Here is a 14809-nt window from a genome sequence, read left to right as displayed (position 1 = left end):
AAGACCCCACCGGGTGCCAAGCAAGAGGCCGACTGGTGGGCAGAACAGAGGCCCCCCCCCCCCCCCCCAGGAGCTACTGCACAAGTCAAGCCCTCCCCGGCCTGGAGCAGGGACGACTGCAGCAATGGCGTCCCTAAACTGCCACCCCATCCCTGCCCTTCCCCCACCCCGCACTCCCACCCCCCACCCCCGGCTCACACCATCTCCTAGTCTCCGGGCCCCGACTGGTTCTCGCGAGATCCGGGCAACTAAGCGCTCGGGGCCTTTTCAAGTCGGGATCCGTTACCACTTTCTCGGCCGCCGCCATTGTCACGCTCGGAGCCTCTCTACGCAGGCGGCCGAGGCGGAGGCAGTGGCGGCGGGATGGCGGACACCGACAAGTCTGAGGTGCCCGGGGCCCCTGGCGACGACAGCCCGCATCAACAGTCCGCAGAGCCGCCAGGAGAGCCGCGGCGAGAACCGCACCCGCCTGAGAACGAGAAACAGCCTCCCCAGCACAGCAGCAGCTCCAATGGCGCTAAAATGTATTGTCTTTTCCTCTGGGGACCGGGACGAGGTTGGGGGCGGGAAGTCGGCCTGGGGTGGGGTGGGGGGTGGGGCAAAGGCCGGGCTGGGCATCGGGCGATAACGGCCCTCGGGCCGTGGGCGACGGGAGGAGCAGGTGCAGCCCTGCAGTTCCGAGGCCCAACCCAGCTGCCACGGGCCCAGCGAGCCGCGGTGCGGGCCGAGGGACCGGCGTCCCCTTTCCATTTGCAGCGACAGACCACAGCTTACCCACTCTTCCCTGACTTCGGCTGGAGACCCTTTGAGCAAAGCCCGGCGGCAGCCACGACCTGCTAGAAAATGGTCCCCCTTTAAAGACTAGTAGTTAGTGTTCATCACTAGGGAGTATCTAGGGATGACATCATCGGACATTTCCTCCTAACCACCGGGAACGTATTTCAAAGGAAAATCCCCGTATCTCCGCGGCCTCGTGCTGAGCTTTATAAATTCAGTTGTTTGGTTGCTTTCCAAAGTCAGTAGGCATTTCTGAACAGATATACCCAAGAAGTTTAATAATGCGCTGTTAAACTGAATCCATTGTGTTATCCTTGAATTGGAGGAGTCCCTTTAAAAACGAAAATGTGTCTTGCTCACTCACCCTTCCCGGCCCCCAACTGTCTGTCAATCCTGCAGGCTATTTTTAAAAAACTGTGTGTAATGGTAGATTCTTAATGGTAAAATAAGGTTTTTTTTAATTGAAGGAAATCCACTTCTTGTAAGATTCAGTTGTTGTTAGAGCCTATAAAGAATTTGGTTGACTCGAATTCATAATAATTTTTAGTTACTATAAGGGATTGTTATGCTCCCCTTTGTTCTTGTTATATGGGGGGATATGGAGTCAGGCATTGCATATGCCCAGCTCTTTAAACCTGAAGTTGAAAGTATGTTGTGATTTAGTCCTTCTCTCAATTATTCCTCAGAGTAGAAAGCAGTTGAACATATGCTCACACTAAAATAGACCATGGAAATGTTCTTTTCTTTTGTATAAAAATATTTGAAACGGTGTAGTAAATCTGGACCAGTCTTTTTTAAGAGTTGATTGCAGATAAGCTATCTGTACCAGCTGGGTTGGTTATGACACTCTTGCTCTCAATTTGGTTTGAATAGAATAGGCCGTATCTTTAGGCAGAATAGGAGGTGAGGGTGTAAGGGATTCTACCTCCTTGGAGTTTGTTCCTAGGTGGAATATGGTGTACTTCAGTAACGGAGGAACTGTAAGTGACTGAAGCACTTTCTAACATGCTTATCAATATGTGGGCTTTCAGGGATTTGGCATCATAAATATGAGTGAAAACTACTAAAATGATAAATTAAAAATGTGCTTTTTAAAAATATCTAAATATGGGTCTGCCACCCTTTACTCCTGAACAGAAAGTACAGCCTTGAATTACACAGAGAAGCCCTTCTATACTTGGGTATGATCAGTGCAATAGTGTTAGTACAAGTATCAAATCAAAATGTCTCTACTCCGTTTTAAAGTCTCTTTGTGGTTTAGCTATATAGGAGAGAGGTAGAATAAAAGAATCTCTTTAACTTCTTTTTTTTTTTAAAAACATTTTATTTATTTATTTTTAGAGGGAAGAGAAGGGAGGGAGAAAGAGAGGGGGAGAAACATCAAGGTGCAGTTGCCTCTTGTGTACCCTCAACTGGGGACCTGGCCCACAACCCAGGGATGTGCCCTGACTGGGAATCGAACCAGTGGCTGTTTGATTTTTCAGGCTGGCACTCAATCCACTGAGCCTCACCAGCCAGGGCTCTTTGACTTCCAATTGAGGAAAAGGACAAAACAAGGTGAAGAAATTAGAAAATGTTACTATTAAATTCAAATGTAGATCCTTTTCATATTGCTTATAATTCATCTCTCTCCTATCCTCTTTTCCAAGAAGTGAAGAGGTCAGTTTACTCTCAGCGGTTTCTTGTACCGTCTATTCCATAAAAACGTAATGGTTCAGTATGGGTCACTCACACTGAATAGCTAGGGACATTTACCTAACAATCTTTTTTTGACCCTGTGACCCAATGGAAGGAGTTACCAACCCAACACCAAACTTCAGTTGATTTCCATATGTTTTTAATAGTAAGAATTAATGGAGATGATAAAAATTACCAAATATTTCCTTAAAAATCTATATATTGCTTAGATGTGAACACAGTGTTTCTTGTTATCAAGATTGAAATGACTTTTGCTGAGATTAATCCATAGTAATTGAGGATGGAAACCGTTATGTCTTACTCATCTTTGTATGCTTGAAAGGGCCCATGATTTAATTGTCATGTTCACATCTTTTGACAAGAAATTAAAGATGTTTCCCCAGGTGTAGACTTTTTCTTTGTGCCAAATGATATATACTAGCTCTCCTTTTCTTAAGTGAATATGAGAAAAAATAGTATTGTTATAACTCCTCATTATTCGAGTTTGATAAAGTAACACCTTGGAGTATGGAGGTTAAGAATTACATTAGAGTCTAGTATAAAATATTAAGCGTTGGAGTAAGGTAAAGTGGTTGAAGTAGAGTAGTATTTTACATCAGTAAAGAATGGAACTGGGCTTAATTTTGGATCTCATACTATAGTTTTGTGTTTTTAAAATCATATTAAAACTATGTTTCTCATTTGATGTTAAATATTGATTTCTCAGAAATTTATGTTATAATTTGGGTAGGCATAATTCAGTCTAAAGAGTAGATAACATTTTTGTGACTTAGAATAGTCATAGTCTGTACAACATTATGGTGATTACCAGAGGGAGAGGGGAATAGAAGAGGGTAAAGTGGAGATAAATGGTGATGGAAAGAGGCTTGACTTTGGGCAGTGAACACACAAACAATATACAGATGATGATGTATTATAGAACTGTACACCTGAAACTTATATAATTTTATTAACCAGTGTCACCCCATTAAACTCAATAAAAATTTAAAAAAGAATAGTCATACTCTATTTCAAGTACCTTAAGAGAAGTGTTTACCTAAATGAATAGTTTGGGAATCGTTACATGGAATTCTGGATATAGTGACAATATTTTGGTACTATATATCATTGTTTCCTTAAGAGTTTTTACATATATTTTTACTGTCTTCCATAATGTATTTAGGACATAAAAAGAGTTCAGAAATTGAGTAATTACAGCTTAGTTTTTTTTTTTGTATAAGTATATTTTATTGATTATATTGTTACAATAGTTCCAATTTTTCCCCTTTGCTCCCCTCCACCCAGCACCCCCCTTCCCCCAACAATCCCCCCTCCCAAGTCCATGCCCAAGGGTCATATATACAAGCTCTCCTGCCTCACCCTTTCATATATTCTTCTTCTTTTTTTTATTAAAAATAATTATTTTAAGAATAAAAAATAACAATCCCTCCCTCTCAGACTTAAGACCCTTTATAATCTTATAAAGGACAATGGGCGAAGGTCTCGAGCTCCTCTAGCTGCTTCAAGCTGGACATGGTCATTGTCCTAACCACTCTTGGGTCCAGAAATCCCTAATAAGAGTGGGGGTGTGGAGGCAGGGGTGGCCTTCCCACATGGGGAAGTATCGTGCAGACTCCAGGTCAGTTGGCTGTCCCTGGACAACAGCATGCTTGATTTTACAGGCTGGCATCCTTGTTGTATACTGGGGGCAACAGATTTGGCAACAGGGTTAAAAGACATCATTCAATCCATAACCACTAGATGACAAAAGACAGGTATTAATTTTTCAATGTCCCACATTAGGGAAAAGAAGGGCTTCTTTGGAGGAAGGTGTGCCAGGTACATCTCACCTGTCCAAAACCCTTTTGCCCATTATACTTAGTTTGGGCTGAGGGAAATAGTTTAGGTTTCCCCCCTCTCAGACCTCTGGGCTCTTTCTGTCCAAGCCATTAGGACAGAAAAGATAAACCAGTTTTAAAGTGAAGCCCACAGACCACCCCATTCTTCACCAACCCAGCCACTTAGTTCAGCCAAACCATTGAGTCTTAGGAGGCAGCGCTGCGGACAGGATTAAGTGAGGCCTATATGTACAGATAATCACCCAGGCAATGAGATTGTAGGCTTATGCCCTTTGAAAACAGAGAACACATGTTAATTTATGTAATATAACCCACATACAAGTCTCTAAATCTGTAGGACTGTCTTATCGGAAAGACATCCAGTTGCAAGGCATTTGACATTCTTCTTGCCTGTAAATTAAACATCTTTGATAATACCATAGACATAGTTTAATTTTCAAATCAAAACAAACTTTAAATGAAGATAAACTTTAAAGACAGCTGCACTATTTTATAGTCTACCACTGAGCATTGTGATTTTCCTTGAATCACGATTTTTTTCTCCCTAAGATTACCCTCCTTGTCATTAAAGAGACTGCATTAAGGTCATTTTTAATTTATCCTGTTCATTTGCATAAACACAACAAGAGCAGAAAATGATCACTTATGATCTTTAGTTCTGCTTTGCTGGAACTTACGCAAGGAACATTTAGGGTAACCTTCAGTCTGCCCTTCAGGGCACAGAAGCAGAACCACATACCTGGCATTCAGCCTTGCCTACAAACACCTGTCTTTTCCAAGTCCTTCAGGTTTTCCATTGTGCCTTAAGGTCCCTTCTAGCCATCTTTCAGGAAGACAACCTTCATTCCTTCCCTGGACAGATTGCCATGGACCGCACATCCAACCAAGGTACCAGGCCTTTTATCTCGTGGGCTTTTATTACCTTTGAAAGTCAATCCCAGTTCCTCAGGGCTTTTTGATAACAACCAGAGCCCAAGCATGTCTCCTTTAGGCATGACATTCCAGTCAAAGTCTTAGTCAAAAAGACCTCTATTAACAACTGGTCTTATTAGTTTTATGCAAAGAAACTTGTGTCATTACTTATTTGTTTAGAATGCCAAACTCTGGAGGGTTCGGATAGGGAGAAAAATATACAGTTTGAAGGAAAATCCTTGTCCTTCTAATATTCACTGAACTTGCATTTCCGTTCTTTATATTTTCATTTTTTCCCTCCACTAAAAATTTTTCTTGTTTTTCCTTTACAGTTGTCCCACTTTTTCCCCCCTCTTGCTTCTCTGCACCCTGCCCCCCCTTCTCCCACATTCAGTCCCCACCCAGTTGTCCATGTCCATGGGTCATTTATACATGTTCTTTGACTAGACCCTTCCTCTTCTTACCCTCTTCTCTCCCTCCCATATCCCCCTTTGTTACTGTTAGTTTATTCCTGTTTACATACCTCTGGTTCAATTTTGCTCATTTGTTTGTGTTGTTCATTAGTTTCCCGTAATAGGTGATAGCATAAGGTATTTTTCTTTCGTTGTCTGGCTTATTTCGCTAAGTTTAATTCTCTCTAGTTCCATCCATGTTGTTGCAAATGGTAGAAGTTCCTTCTTTCTTTCAGTACTTATTCATTGTCATTTTCCCCCTTTGTACTCGTGTTCCTCTCTGTCTCTCTCTGTTTCTTCATCTTCTTAAAGCAGACCCTTTAGCATCTCTTGCAGTGCTAGTTTGGTGGAGATGTATCCTTTTAGCCTTCTTCTGTCTAGGAAACTCCTTATTTCACCTTCCATCTTGAATGAGAGTCCTGCTGGGTAGAGTATTCTTGGTTGTAGGCCTTTGTTTTTCATTGCTTGGAATATTTTTTGCCATTCCCTTCTGGCTTGTAGTGTTTCTGTTGAGAAATCTGATGATAGCCTTATTGGAACTCCCTTGTATGTTATTAGTTGTTTCTCTCTTGCTGCTTTTAGTATTCTCTCTTTGTCTTTGAATGTTGGCATTTTAATTATGATGTGTCTTGAAGTGGGCCTGTTGGGGTTCATCTTCATTGGGACCCTTTGTGCTTCCTGGACTTGCGTGACTCTTTCTCTCCTCATGTTAGGGAAGTTTTCTGTCATTAGTTTTTCAAAGAGATTTTCTATCCCTTGCTATTCTTCTTCTCCTTCTGGAATTCCTATGATACGGATATTATTACATTTCATGTTGTCTTGCAGCTGTCTTAGAGCCTCTTCAGTCTTGTTCAGTCTTTTTTCATTTTGTTGCACTGTCTGGGAGTTTTTGTCTACATCGTCTTCCAGCTCCCTGATCCGATCTTCTGCTTCCTCTAGCCTGCTTTTAATTCCTTCTACTGTGTTCTTCAATTCAGAGATCGTATTCTTCATTTCCTCCTGGCTCTTATTGATAGCTTCTATGTCCTTTTTCATGCTGGTGTAATTCTCAGTAAGTTCCTTGTAGTTTTTCTGGAGTTCCTTGTAGTTTCCCTGGAGTTCTTTGTAGTTTCTGCTGAGCTCATTGAGCTTCTCCATAATCCATGCTTTCAATTCCATATCTGATAGTTGGCTCCACTCTATTTCATTTAGCACTCTTTCTGGGGATTCTACCTTTCCTTTCAATGGGGGGTTGTTTCTCTGTCTCCCCATTTTTGTGACTCCTGTTGTTTGTTGGTGCTTCTTAGAATGATCTTCACTTCCTGGATCTGCCCCTGGTGGCATCAGATCCTGTACCAGTCTGGGCCTAGGCAGCCTGTTGGAGACTTCCATGGATCTACTGCCTTTGTCTGACTTCTTTAGCTGTTAATCTATTCAATCTGTGATCAACTGTCATGTTTAAGGACCGTGGGTGTGGCAGTTTAATTCCTGTAGGCTGGACTTTTTCTTCTCCTCAGGCTGACGCCACTTGGAGGGGATGGGAATGGTCTGCCTGCAGTGTGGGGATGAGTCAGCACTGGGACCCGGTCGGCTGCTTCCCCAGTTCTCCCCTCAAAGCCACCGCACCCAACTCTCCCCAAGTGTCTCTAGTTCTCTCTGCCTTCCCTCGGCTCGAGCCCAGGATAAGTAGGGGCCAAAATATTTTCGTATGTGATCCGCTTAAGAGCTCTTTTTCTCCAGCTGTTTCTGTCCTTCTAGCAAGAAACTCTGTGGCTTTTCACTTTTCACAGCTGGATACTATTTTACTTTCCACTCTGTTGCTGTAGGCTGGGAAGCTCAGCTGGGGGTTTAGACCCTGCCCTTCTCAGGGGGAATCCCCGGCTGCTGAGCTGTTTTTCAGTCCCTTCAGCTGCTACCCGTGGGAGTCCAGCCAGCCCTTCTGTGTCTTCGCACTCCCTACCGGTCATGTTGTGATGTAGCAGCCTTTTCTGTCTCTCCGTGGTTACAAGACTTCTCTCCAGCTAGTGTTCAGTTGGTTATTCCAGATGATTTCTCCAAAATTAAGTTGTAAATCCAGACTAGTTCTGGGAAGAGGTTAGTGTAGCTTCCACTTACTCTTCCGCCATCTTGTTTCTCACAGCTTAGTTTCTTAATCAGACCATACCTATATCTCTAAACTGATCTGCCTTCCATAGACAGTCTTAATTGATGCATTGTAGATGAGCAGTTGCCCGTTTCAGTATTGCTGCTGTACAGGCGAGTAGTACTTGCTAGAGTTGGGCAGGTGAGATGATCACTTCCAGGCTGTGCCATTTCTGATAAAGGACGAAGTTTGCCAGTGAAGGTGTCCCTGCCAAAGTCTGAAAAAGTGGCAAAGCAACTTTGACCCTAATGTCTCCTACTTTTAGCAGTTTTTCTGGCAGACATCAGCACCATCTGACTGGTCGCTCATTCAAGAATTAATATTTTTTAAGCACATGTTATGTGAATTCACCATGCTAGATGCTGCTGATATCAATGCAGATAGTTTTTGTTCTTGTAGAGTTTTACATACTTTATTTTGGCTGTGTTGTTACCTGCTCAGAAAAGTAGTGTGTGAAAATGTCTATATATCATGGAATAAGTGACTAGAGTGAGAGGTATGTGTGGAGCACTGCAATGTAGAGATTCCCATGACTGTTTGGCTTAGAAGATAATTTAGAGCCTGGATTATGAAGTCTGATTGATTGTCAGAATAGTCCAGGGAATGTGAAAGATTTAGATTCCTGGAGATTTTTATTAATACATATTTATGAAAAATTGCTTTAAAAATCAGTTTTAATTAAGTAGTTTTACATTCACTACTGTAATTATTGACTTACTTCTATAAAAGATCCTTCTGAAAAGAAAATTGCATTTTAAAAATATATATTTAAATTTTTATACATTTTACTTTAAGTGTGTACTTATATCCTACAGATGGTTGGTGGATGGCACCACATAGCTGCATTGTGATTACAGTTTTAGACATTAAATAATTTTCAGTTAGGGCCTCATTTAAAAGAGATTTTATAAAATTCAGGTTTCCTTCTCCACCTCATCCCCCCGTTATAGATAATGCTAACAAAAATGACGTGATTCTATGAAGTACCCTGTCCTAGTTTATGGGTTAGAACACAGAAAATATTGGGCATGAACATATTAGGATACCTTATCAGTTTTCTATGCTGATCAAAACTGAAAATAGAAAAAAAATTAAGTTGGGGTATATACATATATAGTTATAACTATATTTTAACTATGTTGTTAAGCAACAGAGGAGAAAAGTTCTCGGAAGAAACTTTTAATCTTTATGAAATGAACTTTTTCAGGGTACCATTTTGTAAATTAGTTTTTTAAGAGTTTCGAATATGGCCCAGAAAGTTAGTTCTCCATTAAAGGTGCCAGTTTTACATACTGTAGGAATAAAATCACCCATCTCCCCTCTTAAGTTTTAATAACATTTATTTTGTTCTATGATGGGAAAAACTGGGTAATTATTTGGATGCTTCAGCTTTTTAATATGGAAAAAAAAAAAGATTGTGAAATGAGAATTTTGGTAATATGCCCAGATCCTTGCTTTGAAATGGCATTGGGTAATTTCAGATCCAGCAGTCTGATTTTGTAGCTGCTTTGCTGAGATCTTAGTGGAGAGTTTTGTCAAGTGAAGTGATAAATGTCAAATATTTAATATAGACTTCTGTTTTGTTTTTAATTCATAGGGACAATGATGAATCAGTGAAAGAAGAGAAATCTGAATTAAAAGAAAAATCTACAGGAAATAAGAAGGCCCATAGATTTCATCCTTATTCAAAAGACAAGAATTCAAGCACTGGGGAAAAGAAGGGCCCAAATCGTAACAGAGTTTTCATTAGCAACATCCCATATGACATGAAATGGCAAGCTATTAAAGATTTAATGAGAGAAAAAGGTAAACACCTTTGATAAGTGTACTATTTGTTAATCTTCATATATAAGGGGAGAGAACTAAGCAAAAGTTTTGTATACCTCTGAGCCACACAGACTCAACAAATTGATTTTTGTTTCTTTCTTGACACATGAATTAATCTTTTCCTCTTCTTTCACTTGACACAATTTCATTACAAGGTAGTATGGATTAATAAAGTTTTAAAAAACTTTCTTTTTGTTATTTCAGTGGGATAGTAGTGAGCCAGCATATGCATGCCACCAAGAATTTTGTTAAAAGTGATTGCTTTGTTTAGTTGAAGTTTTTATAGATTTTTAAAGGACTATTGCATTAGTTAAGCAATACATTTAGCTGTTAAAGTATGAATAATAAGGTCTGATAATTTTTTTTCCCAAAAGCTGTTTTGTTACTATCTTGGTGGTGTCTGGAATCTGGCTGTGGAATTCATTTTGTTTGCATTGTCATGAATGCGATGATGCTGTCTCTGAAGTTCTATATTAAAATTGTGTTACTGCTGTTGCAGTTTTGTTTTCAGAATAACCGGAAAATCTTCATTTTATATGCACGGTTGGTTTTGGGGAAAAATAATTTTAATACTTGACTTTGTAAAAGTTAGTTTTGTTATCTCTTGAAAAATTGAGTTTCAACAGTCCTGCAAACTATGTACTTGGCTTTGAGGCTGATCTCTTCTAATAAATTTTAAAAAATTGCATTGGTGTATCTGTTGTAAGGTGACAACTATTTGATTGGTTTTATTCATTGACTTTATTTAGAAAGTGTGTGGCTTGCTGTGAAGCATGACTTGTAAATTTAGTTTGATGGCAAACATGATTGAAGACATTCAGGTAGGAAGTCACCTTAAAACAGCTGTTGTGTGTAGGCTACTAAAGTTATTTGAAAAGTGCTAATGTTGAAGTTTTTAATATGATAGGCTAAGGGAACATTTGTATGTATATGTGCATTTGTTCACCAACTATATCATGCTGGCCAAAATATGATCTGTAGTATGAATTAGGTTAATATGGTTGTTAGATTTTTTTAGAGAATGTGGATGATGTACATTTCTGAAAATCAGTTAAATTTACATAGCCATTGACAGGAGGTATGTTGGTCTGGTTTTGATTGTTGGTGAATAATAGGTGCTTTTCTGTAGAGTTGTGCACAGGTGTGCAGTAAAGCAAGAAATTGGTGTTTAAATGTATTGTTTCTTGGTATCTTCCTTTTGTATGTCTTATGTAGTTGGTGAGGTTACATACGTGGAGCTCTTTAAGGATGCGGAAGGAAAATCAAGGGTAAGTGCTGTGGGCAGTAATCTGCTTGAGGTTTAAAAGTTCCTCAGCAGTTTACTTTTTGTATAATACTTGTACCAGTTTTTGGAAACTTAAGTTTCATTTTTTTTATTTTATTATGCAAGAGTTGAGGCTTTATACCAGCAAGTCTGACACTTAATACAAATCAAGCTAGTTGCCTGGAAGGGATGGGTTTTGTAAATGCTCATAAGGGCATTCACTTTTGTAATGCTTTAAGGTAGTATTTCTTCTTAGACAATAGAATTTAATATAGGATTTTTTTTTGTTGTGTTTTGATGTCTTCAAGGGTATTTTCAGTCACTGAATTGATAATATTCCCTAAGTGTTCTATGAGAGGTATATAGCTTACAGGTGTCAATTCAGAATGTATGTTTGAAGTTTATACTGAAAAAACTTAATTTGGTAGCCTACCAGACTACATAAGAGGCAGTGCTCTGACCAATTGGTATGAATGACATTGATTAAATCAACATAGAAGGAATTGGGTGATAGTCAATTTTGATTTTTAGCAACAAGAAAGAATATACTGAAGAATACAATGGAAAGCTCTTAACAGTGTTTAGTTTTATTAGCAAAAACCAGTGGGTCCATGAAAAATAAAAATTTTATCATTACATTTAGTGGTACTTTGAATAGTAACAATGACAAGGAAATATTTTAAAGATCATACTACAAATGTTTCTGTAACATAACATAGGTGACTTTTTTTACATTCTTAAAACTGAATGCTGTTAAATTGTGTGCAGCCAGTTTCCCCTGAGAACTTTGTAAAAAGTGAGATTAATAATTTCTATTTTGATTTTAATAGAATTGAATATACATTAAAAAGTATTTGTGCACAATACAGCTTTTGGAATTACTTGTAACTATGTAAGGATAATGTAAAGATAGGTATAGTGGAGCCTTCAATTATTTCTTTGAATTACTTTTGATTGAATTTGTGTAATGACATTACATGAGTTTTAACTTAAGGAAGAGTCATTTAAAATGTGCTTCAAGCTTGTTACACTAGATCCTACTATTTTAAAGAGGTATGTTTAAAAATATACAGAAAATTTGTGGTCACTTGCCTTTTATGTTCTGGAGGTGTAAAGACAATAAAAATGGCTGTATTAATTGATTGCTTTTAATGATGTAAATGCCAGACTCTACCATTAACTTCGTCTACTGATAAAATTTTTTTTCTTTTGCATATGTTGACAAATCTACCTGGATATAGGGTTGTGGGTAAGAATTTTTTTTTGAGTATCTTAAGTCATATTTAAACTTCTGATTGTAAAAAATAATCTTAGTTCATAAGAATTTCTCCCCTGATTTTTTTCCCAATTAAGTGTGGTTGAATTTAAAGATGAAGAATTTGTAAAGAAAGCACTAGAAACCATGAACAAATATGATCTTAGTGGAAGACCCCTGAATATTAAAGAGGTAAGATTGCTTGCATTTGGAATAATTGAAACATTTGAATGTAAGGACTTGTTTTTTTTTGGATTTTCATCTTTGATAATGTATTAATCAGACTACAACTTTTTTTTAGCATAGATGCTTATTAAACATTATATATTGATGATAGTTTTACTTGCTTGTGTGTGATTTTCTATTTGCCCTTAAGTAGTTGTCCTGTGTATTTTACTTGCTCCAAATTATTACAAGCAGATGTACATGATTTAAAGACATTTCAGGACCTGGCAATTTAAAGATCACATACTTTAGGTGCTTACTTTATTTAGTATACACATACTTAGTTTTTAGATTGTGTTTTTTAATTTGAGAGATAGAGTAGATATTCTTGTAGTTGATAATCAAAAGTTTGCTTAGTAATATAAATGCCTTATAGATTTGAATAAAATTGATGTCCACTTTCAATAAAATTAACCTGAAACTGTACCAGATTAAAATTTAAAAAAAGTTATGTCTACTAGTGAAATTTATAACTAGAACTGGGAAATCTCTAAAATGGAGATAATCCCTTTGTATGGAATTGTTGCAATATAAATACATTGATAAAAGATTGATTGAAAAATACATAAATAAAGATTTACAGTTAGGTGTAATTGAACTTATAAATAATTAGCTTGAAATAGCAGTCATCTTCCTGTCTTCCTTTAGTTCATATTTTTAATCTTACCTGAATAGTTTGATCACAAACCAGTTATGTCTATATCCTTGCTAAAATCTGTATTAAAAAAGGGTAGAGGATATAACTTTGGGACCCTGAAGAGTCTCTACACCAGCACGGATATTAATCATTGGTAAGAGAGCAGTACTGTCAGGGACAATTTAACTTACTATTGTACTGAACTGGCTCTATCACTTTCTAGCCGTGTGAGTAGGCATGTTACTTATTCTCTGAACCTTAGTAATTATGATGGTACTACAAATAATACTTACCAGTAGGGTTTTATGAAGATTAAATGAGGTACATGGAAAAGCACTCAGTGTATGGCATATGAGAATCTGTACGACCCAGGGCAAATTACTTAATCACTCTATTTCATTGTGTTTCTTATTTTAAATCACAAAAATGGGAATAGTGATGTGTTAAAGGAGTCAGAGTTAGTATACATAAAACATTTAATATATGTTAGCTATTTGTTATAATCGTGATATTATATAAAGTACTTAGCATAGTGTGCAAAATATTGTAACTACAATATTATTATTCCTATCCAAGGTGGGAATGTTTACTGGTCATTGTTCTCTTGTTCCTGATTATGAGGTGATAAGGCAATAGTTGTATTTTCCCTTATCCACAAGGGACACATTCCAAGACCCCCAGTGGATGCCTGAAGCCAAAGATAGTACTGAATCCTAAATTTTCTTTTTTATACCTGTACACCTTTTCACTTAAAGAAAGCACTGTATGGCTTCCCGTTGGCATATTTGAACTGCAAGAATCAGTTCTCTTGCACTTTGGGGCCATTATTAGATAAAATAAGGGTTACTTGAACATAAGCACTGTTGATACCATGATAGCTGATATGATAACTGAGGTGGCAACCAATTACCTAAAGGGTGGGTAGTCTATAGTGTGGATGACACTGGACAAAGGCATAATTCCTGTCCCAGGCTGGTTGATGTGAGACAACACGACTTCATCAGACTACTCAGGAGGGCATGCAGTTTAAAACTTAGGAATTATTTATTTCTGAAATTTTGCATTTAATATTTCCAGACTGTGGTTAACCATGAGTAACTGAAGCCAAGGAAAGTGAAACCATGGATAAACAGGGACTCCTATAGCTTAAAATGAAAGGCTGTGCTACCAACATGTACGAGTATCCCAAATCCCTCTGTATGTGTCAGCTTTTGAAGTCCTCTAATCCTGTTTGAGCCTGGCGTTTGTTTATTTGTTTATTTACTTATTTATTCTGACTTTGGAAGTGGATAATTGGTAGAGAAAGTTTAGACTGTTATGGTCTGTGCCAGCCATTTATTGGGTTGGCCAAAAAGTCTGTTTGTTTTTTTCTGTAAAAAGACATCTTTCATTGTCACCAATAACTATTGATTTGGATATTTTTTAAAATTGTTTTTTTATTACAGTTGTCCCATTTTTCTCCCTTTGCTCTTCACTGGTTCACCCACCTCCCCTGTTTGCCACAGTCAGTTCCCATTTAGTTGTCCATGTCCATGGGTCATTTATACTAGTTCCTTGACTAGACTCTTCCCCTTCTCTTCCCCCTTCTCTTCCTCCCCCCTCCCCTCTTGTCACTGTCAGTCTGTTCCTTGTTTCCATGCCTCTGGTTCTGTTTTTGCTCATTTGTTTGTTTTGTTCATTAGTTTCATGTATTAGGTGAAATCATATAATATTTGTCTTTCACCGCCTGGCATATGTCACTTAACATAATACTCTCAAGGTCCATCCATGCTGTAGCAAATGGTAAGAGTCCCTTCTTTCTT

The 14809-nt window shown here is 38.2% G+C and overlaps 1 protein-coding gene across 2 annotated transcripts in view; it reads left to right on the top strand.

The window, feature by feature from the left end:
- The first annotated feature begins 230 nt into the window (after positions 1-230).
- The window catches only part of MYEF2 (myelin expression factor 2), a 44106-nt gene continuing 29527 nt past the window's right edge, over positions 231-14809 (top strand). For both annotated transcript variants that reach the window (XM_090270567.1, XM_090270566.1), the window contains exons 1-5: positions 231-524; positions 9397-9605; positions 10842-10894; positions 12132-12139; positions 12244-12337. In XM_090270567.1, coding sequence (XP_090126693.1) covers positions 364-524; positions 9397-9605; positions 10842-10894; positions 12132-12139; positions 12244-12337 — 525 coding nt within the window. In that variant the 5' untranslated portion in view covers positions 231-363. The remainder of the gene's footprint in view (positions 525-9396; positions 9606-10841; positions 10895-12131; positions 12140-12243; positions 12338-14809) is intronic.

The sequence above is a fragment of the Furipterus horrens genome, unplaced genomic scaffold (genome assembly GCF_987537825.1).
Source record: "Furipterus horrens unplaced genomic scaffold, mFurHor1.1.pri manual_scaffold_3, whole genome shotgun sequence".
Lineage (NCBI taxonomy): Eukaryota > Metazoa > Chordata > Mammalia > Chiroptera > Furipteridae > Furipterus > Furipterus horrens.
This window is presented reverse-complemented; position numbering and strand designations above follow the sequence as displayed.